We start from the raw sequence: 11,869 nt of genomic DNA, 5'->3' as shown, positions 1-11,869 counted from the left end.
AATATTCTTAGAACCTAAATATGTGATGAGAAAATAATTTTTTTGTTTAAAATGTAAATAATAGAAAAAATAAAATTGAAATAAGAGTGAAATATTTTTTAACATCACTTGTATAATACTTATAGTAGGTACCTATAGTTATCTTTCGCGCGTTGAATGGATAAATAAAAAAAGGTCACTATAAATACCCTACATCAGTGATTAGTATGTAAATAGTCATTTTCTAACACCATTTTTATATTCTGTTATGCTTTTTTTTTTTTTTTATATAGGAAAATTAAAATTATGTCTTATTGTTAAATTACTTTAGTCATTTTATACTATATTGTAAGGTATATTATTAACAATATCTTTAAAATTCTTATTTGCTACAACTATAGGGTCTTATAATCTACATTCTACCCACATAATTATTTTGATAAATAACAGAATACAATAAGACCATATATTATGATGAACTTCGAATATCTTCACAAAATTAGAAAATTATAGAATAAGACGTGTTTTGGTATTTATACATTTTAGAATATAAATATATAAAATATATTTAAATTTACCTACAATCATAATAAATGTGCTGACTTTAGTCGATTATACCTATGTATTATTTATCAAGGTAACTTTGAAAATTAAAAAACTTCCAGACTTTATTCAAAAGTTCAATATTGTACACACTTTTTATTTAATTATATAATATTATATACGATATCATTTATACATTTTTATTTATAGAGAATTCAATTATGTAATTGTCAGCTGTTTACTGTTTACTCAAAGATTATGTTTTCCAAAGAAGTGAAGTAAACTTAATATAAAAAAATGATGATAATATATTATATTTGTACAACAAAAAGTGAACAACTAGGTATATAACTGCTGTCTGTTTAAAATAAATATAAATATGTAATAAAAATATCAATACTAAAATTGTTAGTTCATTGCAAAACGATTCAATTTACTTCGATTTAATACAGCCTACATATTTCTTTCAAATCCTAAAAAAAACATAACTCGTACATATTTATTATAATCATATAGGAAGAGGAAAATCATTATTTCTTACTCAAAATACCTGCCCATGTCATTGGTTAAATCTATATGTAAGTTTGTTTGCACATATAATAATACCAATGATGGGAACGTATTATTATGTACCTATATCATATTATAGTCATTTTATTCTTGTACCCATTTCTATATAATATAAAGGAATAAAGAATATGATAATATTATAATGATTTTGAATACCTACCCATTTCATTTTTTTTTTTATATTTATGTCTTACTTATAAAATTCTATAAGTATACACAATTCACTTTATGAGCTTTAATCACGAAAGGAATTCTTATTCAATTTGGGTTATTTATGTTTTTTTCTTCAGTCAAAGATAAGACATACCAAATATATACTTTTAATATTATTCTCTTTACTATTCATCTTTCTATCTTATGCCATTACATATATTATTTTTATTTATTTTTTAATTAAAATTAAAAGCAACGTAATGTTTTTCAACCATGTTTTAGATTCTATTGAATGTTAAAGATAACTGCGGTCTTCTGATGTATAAATTGATAAAATGAATTATTTGATCACAATAATACCAATTTGAAATTTAATTATTTTGATTAACTGTATATAAATATATTAAAAGAAAATATTGCTATTAATATATGGTATTAGGTGTTAACATATTTTTACTTATTATTAAGTTAACATAATTTCGAATTATAATATATTTAAAATAGCTAATAGCCAGCTCAATAGGTAGGTAATCAATATTTATTAAACGGATTATTATACTACAATATAGTCTACATAATATTGTATAATAATTAATTATTCTGCAGTATTGCCGTATGAGTAATGAGCTTCTTCCTTATTATTTTAGTCTTGAATTAGGTACTATATTTTATTTATTTAATGTTAACAAATTAAAATAAACACTTGCTTCCTAATTTGATTTTTGTTACCTCAACGTAAAGGATACCCAGAGTTTAATTTTAGGGAGAAGTGGGCCTCAGAATCGGGGTCAGCACAAAATGAGGACCTCCAAAGTGTGATTTTTTTTTACATTCAATTATCCAATTATAAGAAAATTCTGATATATTATATTGAAAGTTTAAAATTAATTGCATTAGGTACAGGAGTTATAGATATTATAATAAATGTATAGACATTAGACATAATAATATTATACTATATAATATTTTGTTATTTTGTAGGTAGTACCATTAGTTTTGTTGTCGATTGGAATGTAAAGATTATTAATTGATTTATATATAGGTAGGTAATAACTAAAAAGGTACCTAATATTGTTACATTAATATAACATGTTATAGATTAGTCATTGCTCTAGTGCTGACTGTTGAACAGTTGAGCTATAAAATTATGTCATTTATTTCATAGTTTTAGGCTTTTAGTGATTAAATAATATTATTTCGAACATTGAACTGAATATCACAACGATATCAGTGAGACTGTATGAAGGACATAATATAATATTAATAATATTAAAAACTATTTAATGATTGTGAAAATAATACCATGTATATTTATAATGTCATTTAAACTTTCAGAGCATACATAAGGTCAAGATAAGTGATAACTCTTCCTCATATAGTAATTTATATATACGTATTATTATATACTTAGTACCTACATATCTTCGGGGGTAGTTCAGTATACTAGTGTGTTGTAACTTGTAGATATAATAGCTGTTATAGCACACCGAGTTCAATATTTGACCATTGGGACTGTTGAATGTTTGACAAATGACAACATTAAATTATTACTTATAGTGTATCATTGAAAAATACTAGGCCGCCTACCAGTCCGCCCTATTTATGGATAATGACGTGAAGTAATGATTTTATTTTATCACTGAAACTTTATTCACAGTAGACTGTTATTAATATATTATATTATATATCTATAGAGCTAAGAAGTATGCATTTTATCATATTAAAATTTCAACATTTAAATCATATTATATAATTAAGTAAATAAAGGATTTGAGTGTATTACTAGTAGTATATTTAAACAAAAAAATAGTTAGCTTTCATATACCTAAGTATAAATTTAAAATTTTATCAATGGTACATAATAGCAAGCTATATTTCGAAAACAAAAGACCAAATAGAGTTTATTATATTCCTGTAAAGTATGCTTTTAAATTCAATTTTGGTCAATTTTATTTCATTAACATTTAGAACCTACGTTAATTTTTTTGCCAGTTCAGTTAAAAAAAAAACACATTAGTAATGTAAAAAATATTATTTATAATTATAATTGTGTATTTGAAGAATTAGAATAATTTAAATATTTTTCATTTTGTATACATTTTTTTATACTTAATGTAAAAATAATTAACCACGTTTTTTCCCTTCTTTTTATTATTTTAATTTCCTCCCTAGTTCCCTACGTATTATGTATATATTTTTTACTGTTTTTATTTAATCTCTCTATCTCTAACTCAAGCTGAGCTTATAAGAGATAGGTAATTGTTTAATCTTGTATTATGTATTTATGTACCTACTTATAATACGATTCAAATAAAAATAAAATTAATCTATAGTCAATACAAATGTTCAGGATTTAATATTTATTCGTCGAAACAGAAATTCATATTTATATAATTATATGTTATGTTGTTATGATCAATAGCGCGAGTGGTAAATCTAAGAGATAACAAATAAATAAAAAAATATAGTTTTAGTAGGCCTCTTATATCTAAATACATTTTTTTAGATTTTTTAGATAGGTTAAAGGTAAAGTAGATATAAATATAATTAATAGGTATTTATTTGAAACAATTTATGATAGTGTTTTTCGTTTGTGTAAGCAATTGATTATGTTAGAACTAAATACATAAAGTCAAGGTTTGTAGATCGTTCTCATTTTTGTTTTTATTTGTTCAGACGTTGTAACAATCTGATGATTAAGGTCACCGTCCGTTTCGTATCCGTTCATATGTGACGTATATATAAAAAATAATAATAATAATATTGGACATTATAAAAACGGTAGGTCAGTTGACTCGTTTACTCCCTCCGCGCAACGAACGTTTATAGCCGTATACGAGTGTGGGTAAGAGAACTAAGAAGAACTCGACGAGCTCGCCGATCGAGTGTTAGACGTTTTGTATACAAACGTATACAATTACGGCGGCGGTGAATCGGTTAAACGCTCGTACCATACGAGACGTGTGAAATCGAGGGGAAAACAGTGCGTCCAGCCCGGAAGGTCAGAAAATATTCGATTTGGATCGAAAATGAAAATGACATTTTAGTGTATAATAATAATATGTTATAAATATTATCCTTGAGAGTGTTGCGAACGGGCACGGCGCGTCGTCGTGGTGATGTCGAGTACTCGAGTGTGCATTGGTGTTAAATAGTGATTAAGTCGTCCCGGCGTAGCGGCGTCATCGGGGCAATCGCCAATCGCGTTGATTCCGACGCGAAAGCGGCAGCAGCTGCATTCGTGGTCTGTATGCGTCGGCGTCGAGAATATTCCGGTTAGGCGCCGGGGACATTCCGGTCGGCTCCGGTTGGTCGCACTGTGCACCGTCTGCAAAACAGACGGTCACCCACGCAGATAAAGGGATAAAACGGAGTTACGAAAAACAACAAATGAGATAACACGTTCGTTCATTATTGCACGCGCAACAAGAACGGCTACTGTAATTATTTAGTAAAATAATAACAATAATAATATATTATAATAATATTTAGGTAATCATGTACAAAACGAAATGTCTGATAACGTCCTTATAGCTTAAGTGTTGAAATTCAATCCGTCGGTAATCTTTAATATTATATTATATTTTTAATTTTTTTCTTCCCTTTTTTTTTTTATTTACAAATGACACAGCATGTACTGCCAGCCAAACTGCAACAACTCTACGTCCAAATTGAAAGATGGTATGTAGATATATTAATATATTTTGTCCCGTTTTGGTCACAGTCTGATAACGTTATTGTCATAGGTATTTATATTTGAATGTTAGGTATTTTAATTAACTAGATTCCAATACAAATTGGATGAATGTGATCATAATATTATGTAGGTTAAATCTTGAAATTTATGTAAATACGGATTTTAGTTTTGTCACCAAGCCAATTTAATAATATTTACAAGGAATTTACTACTCTATAAAAATTATGTATATTTTATTAAGCACCTTATTGTGTGTATACACACATATTTTTAGTAAAAACAATTTACTATTAGTGTTTCTGTGTTTAACTATTATAGTCATAATTCAAAACCCTCAATGATTAGCTAGTTGGTTTGAGAATAACATTTTGTTATCAAATATAATATACAGTTTTAAATGATTGTAAATCGTTGGACATATTTGATCATTTTGAAACTAAACATTTGATTATATTCATATTCATTATGTATCTTATTACTTAAGTAATAAAATAGTAATTCCATAGCTGATTCACACTTCTTTATATTATTACTTGTATAGTATAAAGTATTTCAAACAGATGTTTTAATTATTTACAAACATTTGGTTGACATACTTATTTTAAATCTACTTGTATCTTATTCTTATATGTAATCTATATTTTTTATATTTCTTGAGATAAAATAAATATGATGTACATACATACCAGAATACTTATACATTGTAAGGAACACTTAAAACCACATGCATTTTTTTCTCATTACTGCAAAATTAGTTATATAATGTTTTCTTATAATAATTTATAAAATATATTTATCTCGGTATATAAATAATTCTATGTAATTATTTGCATAATAATTAAAGGTATATAGGTTCTAATCTAATTTATTGTTATTATTAATTTATATTATGTTTATATGAATATTTTGATTAGTTATAATTTTTTATTAATAACCCAATTCTATGAAATTTATACATATAATATGCAGGTAATAAAATATTTAGAAAAGGTTCACATTAACTTTTGGTTACTATCATGTATTGTATTGTATATTTTGTGAAAGATTTTTTTGATATTTTAGCTTTTTTTTAAATGAAAAATAATATAGCGAATCGTGAAATCAATACTACAGTACTTATCTATTTTTAGTTTACCTAGATTTTAGTTTAGTTTAATATTTCACAGTAAACTTCACTCTATTTTAAAATAATACTTATTTTATGTTTTCATAATATATTACAATTACTTTTTTCCCAAAAAAGAATATCTAGTTTTTGTGCTTGTCAACTAGCTGTTCTAAACTCTGAATTCCTTAGTTTACTTATACTGAATTCAAAGCTGATATTTCCTAAAAACAATATTCAATTTATTTATTAAAGTTAGATTAGGAAATGGTAAATTGTTTTTTTGTTAGTAGGTATAGGTTTGATTTTGTAAAGTAATTGATAGAAAAATACAATTTTTTTCAAATTGATTTAAATATTTAATTTTTTTGGTTTAAATTTTAGTCTTACTAATATTATATGTTTATGTCAAGTTTATCTGTTATATTTATACTTATTAAATAATTTAATTTAAATTATCTGATCTGCTCCTAAATAATTTTAATTATTAAAACTTAATTTAGAAGCAAAACTATATGCATTATTAACTAATTTATGTATTATTGAGTTTTTATTGTTAATAGTAATTACCTATTGTTACCCACTTGTTACAAAAATTGCTTTAAATATTAAGAACTACAAATATTTTTGGATATTCTTATTAAATAAAAACAAGTATATAATAAAATTAACTTAGTAACTCTCAGAAATCTTATTTTTTTTATTTATTTGAACTCAGATTTTAATGCATAATTTAAAATAATATTTAAAAAAACCGATCTTCCTTAACATTTACTGTGAATTTTCATTTATTACTCAATCCAATTTAATGTTATCAAATCACTGATTAATTTTGGCAGATCTGAACTATGTACTTATCTTATCTTTAAGAATGTAGTTATAATATGTAGTATTAAATGCAAAGATATTTTGGTTTAAATTATCGTTTCTCAATCTTTTATTATTATTTTTACTATTATGCCTAGAATTCATATATACCCGCTTATTTCCTTAGGTATATATCTACTTCCAGATTGCAGTTCTCATTTAAAAATGATTCATTTTAAACACTATTTGTATAATGTTCTTATCAAATTTTAATAATATTATTACATAAATTATATATTTTGATACTAAATACTAATGCAAAAAATATAGTATATTACCTAAATTAGTTGTATATTAATTTTATTATAAATTAAATTTAAATATCAAATTTTAGTAAAATAAGTGTTTATATGTATAACATTTAAGATAATTTATTGTTAAAAAAATCTATTATACCAATTTAATTGGTAATGTGCTTAGTATTATTTATTTAATTGGTAACTTTGTGTTTTACTTAAACTAAAAGAGTGATTAGGTTACGCAATTAAAATAAGATGAGAAATACATAGAATCTGTAAAACCTGAGTGTATTTTTATTTAAGTACAGCTTTTGTTAAATGTATAATACTTGCTATATAAAGTAGTTAAATTGTATGTGTAAAATGGATACTAAAAAAAAAATATTTTAATTGGTATAAATAAAATAAAAAATAATTAAGCATATAATCACTAATACATTTAATTGTCTGAATTATAATAGTCAGATACTTAATGCTTTATTAACTTATAAAAATATATAATAGAAATGCTTTTTTTATTTTATGTTCTGTTAATCAATATAATATTTATATATATATATATATATAATAGCACATTTTTTATTGTTCAAATCTATCCTCATTTATAGTGTCTATACTATACTGGAATAGTTGCCTTTTTTGTTGTATTAACTGGGTCAATAAACTTTCATTAATGTTTGGATTAATATCCAATTAGTATTGTATTCCATACAATTTTAAAAGGCTTTACATGAAATCATTATTGAAACCTTTTAAGTATAAAAACATAACAGCAAGTTAACATTCGTGTGTCATTAGTTTAGTTTGAATATTTCCATTACAAATGAACTGTAGTTTTCAAATGGAGATCATTCAAGGCCCCTGATGATAATTTACGTTCTAAAATAATTATTACACGTCTGAGGGTCTCCTGCTGAGCTTCTGGATAAACGCATACATTATGGTCGATTGCCTCTCAAGGGTGTGAACAGTAATTTATTGCGCCCTCTTTTTTGGAGTTTCTCCCCTTTTACTGAGGTTTTGTGGATAGAATATTGTTTCCTTACACTATGCCGTTATATTGCAAACATCAAATGAAATACCTCCTATCATAGTCATGTAACAATGACCTAAGGTATCGTAATATTAGATTTTATTGCCTAGGGCTGCTGAAATTATTACATAGGTATAATAATTTCGACAAATTTTTTTTTTATATAAAATAAAAGAATACAAAAAAATAAGATAAACCTCAATTTTTTGATACATTAAATTAAACGTCGTGCTCTCATCAGTCTCATCTGATGTTTTCGTCTTACTAACCTACATCGTATTTTAATTTAGCAGAATCTATATTATGCTCTTTGCTTTAATAGTAAAGTAAATTTAATTATTCTTTAAAAATCTAAAAATAAATATTCATATTATGTAAAATATTACGAAGATTTTTAATTTTTATTGATAATTTTTAACTAAGTTATAAGTATGTAAAATATTAAATCTTTAAAACTTTCAAAAATACTTTATAATTAAAATATCAATAAAATCTTACGTGATGCTATAGATAATATTCTTACTTTAAGTTTGATAATAGGTAAATTGACCTCTAATAGGTAGTAAAGCTAAGAGTATAAAATGGATTCTGCTGACTGCTAATTTACTATATTGTACATAAGTAAGACGGAGACAACACATGCGGGTATGATGTCTTCTAAAATGTTTTTGAAATAATGATAAATCAGCCTATATTTTTAAGGATATTGTATATATATTTTTAATTTTTCTATTAGTAATTTATTTCCCTGTGTGTAATAAAATTACATGTTGAAATATTTTTTCCCAAACGCATTATATATTGCTATATTATATTATATATTTTCGCTGTTAACATAAGTCAATACCGCAGTTAATAGTAGAATGGTGTGGTAAAATTAGTATTAATAATTTTTAAATTGCATTGTGTATCGAGTTTCTAGTCTTTAAATATGTTTTTGAATTACAACATAATAAATTAAAAAGTGTTTTTATGTTCAAATATTAAATTTCATTAAGATTCTTCATAAGAAAATTTCTTTAAATACTTTTAAAAAAAATTATTGCAACGTGTCTTTAATACTTTTAGAATGCTGTAGTAAAAACTTCAAAAATTGAATCTTTGAATCTTGTATTACATTTTTAAATTTTAGCTATTGAAATTGAAAATGTTTATACATTTTAACTATAAGAGTATAATATAATAATTTATCTTATCTCATAAAAATGGACGTTTATGTAAAATAAAATCGCGTCTATATATTTTTTATACTTTGAAATGTCTGAGCGAAAAGTTGAAGATAAACCTTGTATTAAATTTTTAAAGTTTTTGATTAAGACAAAAACATTTTAGAACGTAGATACTTTCAAATCAAGTCTATAAATAGTTCAAAAGTGCTAAAATTCTTTTTAATTTAAATCATATTGAGAAAATGGTAAATAATAATATGAGTATTTATATAATTTGCAGGTGAACATCTTATGTATGGTTATTTATTTTTGAATTACAACAAAACAAAAAATAGATTTTCTGAAAATTGATGTTATATAAACATTACCGATTAATTTTATTTTTTTTTTTAGTTTTTTACTTTACATAGTTCGTTGATTTTTTTGATTTTTTAACCTCCAAAAGTATCAATTAGATTAAATTTGTATTTGAATATTGAAATATTTTATCAGCTCCAAAACATAATAACAGACATACGCATTGTCTTATTCTGTGTACGCACAAACAATATAATAGAAAATAAAACATAAATCGTGGTAAAACTTAATACATTCATCGCTTTGTTTGGAATTTAAAATAAATGCTTTAGTTGTTACAATTTTTTTTTATACTTTCATTAGGTATTTTATTGAATTTAACGTGGATTGAAATAATTTTACCTACCTTTGATGTTGACAATACTGCTGATCATAAATTAATATAATATACATACTATGAGAGATATATGTTAATTATCGTAGCTTAGTCATGTTGAAGTATTTAATTGTAAATAAAATTCATGCACCATTATGTTTACTGTATATATTTATATAAATATATCAATTTATTATAACAATTGATTTTTCAATAATATTTAATTTTAGTCTTCAACAAATATTGTAATAAAGCTCTCAAAGATGATACTAGACACCCAAGCGCAAAAACAAATGTAAATCTGTAAAACAAATTTATTCATTGCTTCGCTCAAAATTTTAAATAATAAAAACGATTAAAATATAATAAACAAAAGCTTTTGTGGACTTTGGCTTCGCTCCGCAGTATCGTTTTTATAATATTTATAATACAATGCTATTTATTATTAGAAGTTTTTTTGTATCAGAATTTTGGTAATATCACAATCCTAACTAATGAAATAATAAACAATTTAATATATTATTTAAAATAATTGAAAAAGATTATAACTGTTATAAGCTTACGCGTACGAGATACATTACATCGTTAGTCCATAATACATGTCTTTCCTCTTGTTACCTGTTTATAGTTTAGAACTTTTACGAAATCTTTATGAATATCTAAACATTTTTTGGGGGGTTTGAGTGAACTAAAATATACTTAAAAGTATAATAAATGTAGCTTATTTTGAATTTAATTATTTAAAAAAATAAATGTTTTTATAGTTGAGTCTAATTATTAATAATTAAGAAACGTGTATAATAACTGCTTAAAACATTTGTTTGAGGATTCAACGAGAGATAAAATATATAATTGAAATATTTTTAAACTTATAAGGTAAATATATATTCTTTAGAAAAAATTCAAGTTTTTAATTTTTTATAAACTGTCAGATTTATGGTCTTGTTTCTAGACCACATAATAGTTTTATTCTTAATGTTTTATTATAAAATGTATAACATAAATACAGTATCTACGGTAGACGGCAACACGAACTGTTGTCTATTTGATTATGTAAATATTAGTCAGTTTTAATTAACCTTAGTTGTAATAACCGCATATAATACACTAGCTGCAGCTATCTCGTGTCATGTAATTTCCTCTTTTGGTAGGAAATTGAATTAGGCTTGGCTAACTAGCATTTCGTTTAATGTACTGTATAAACTGCTAACTCATGTTATTTAATCACGTATAGTACGGTATACAATATAGTACACAAGCGAATTGGTGACACATACGTATTATATTGCCAAGTGCCAACTAGGTTTTGAATGTATTTTTTCGTTTTTTTTTTTTGTAATTTTTTTGGGTTTTATGTGATAATTATCTCTAATAGATGACCAATCTGTATAATAGGCGTACAGATGTTTAACGTATATTTTTTATATACTTGAGAAGCAACAGATTTTAAAGAAAACCCTAAGTTTATTTCTAATGTCTAATTGTTTATCATTTTGACAGGCAATAGGTACTATCAGAATTTAGAAACATATTTAGAAATATACTGATATATTGATGTTTAATCTAGAATAAAATACTATTAGGCTTTTGTTCGATTTGCAAATACAGTTTTAATCTTTCAAATATTGACTATTTTAATTCAAAAAACTTAAACGATATTTATTTAAATAATTCGATTTGTTTTTGTTATAAATGTTATGATGCATATATTTTTTTTTATATAACTCGTACATTTTATTATTATGATTTTAAATCAGAATTTTAAAATACGATAAACCTAGGTTAGGTTTAATAGTCCTCTCTAGATAATATGGTATACTACAATATGTTATTGTTGATTA

The 11,869-nt window shown here is 24.1% G+C and overlaps 1 protein-coding gene across 3 annotated transcripts in view; it reads left to right on the top strand.

The window, feature by feature from the left end:
- The first annotated feature begins 4,516 nt into the window (after positions 1 to 4,516).
- The window catches only part of LOC132920052 (cyclin-dependent kinase 14), a 47,402-nt gene continuing 40,049 nt past the window's right edge, over positions 4,517 to 11,869 (top strand). The window contains exons 1-2 of one of the 3 annotated variants that reach the window (XM_060982094.1): positions 4,517 to 4,685; positions 4,877 to 4,926. In XM_060982094.1, the coding sequence (XP_060838077.1) occupies positions 4,878 to 4,926 (49 nt within the window). In that variant the 5' untranslated portion in view covers positions 4,517 to 4,685; position 4,877. Of the gene's footprint in view, positions 4,927 to 11,869 lie in introns of all 3 variants that reach the window. The other 2 variants (XM_060982095.1, XM_060982093.1) reach the window with 2 other exon arrangements.

The sequence above is a fragment of the Rhopalosiphum padi genome, chromosome 2, assembly GCF_020882245.1.
Source record: "Rhopalosiphum padi isolate XX-2018 chromosome 2, ASM2088224v1, whole genome shotgun sequence".
In the NCBI taxonomy this organism is placed as follows: Eukaryota; Metazoa; Arthropoda; class Insecta; order Hemiptera; family Aphididae; genus Rhopalosiphum; species Rhopalosiphum padi.
This window is presented reverse-complemented; position numbering and strand designations above follow the sequence as displayed.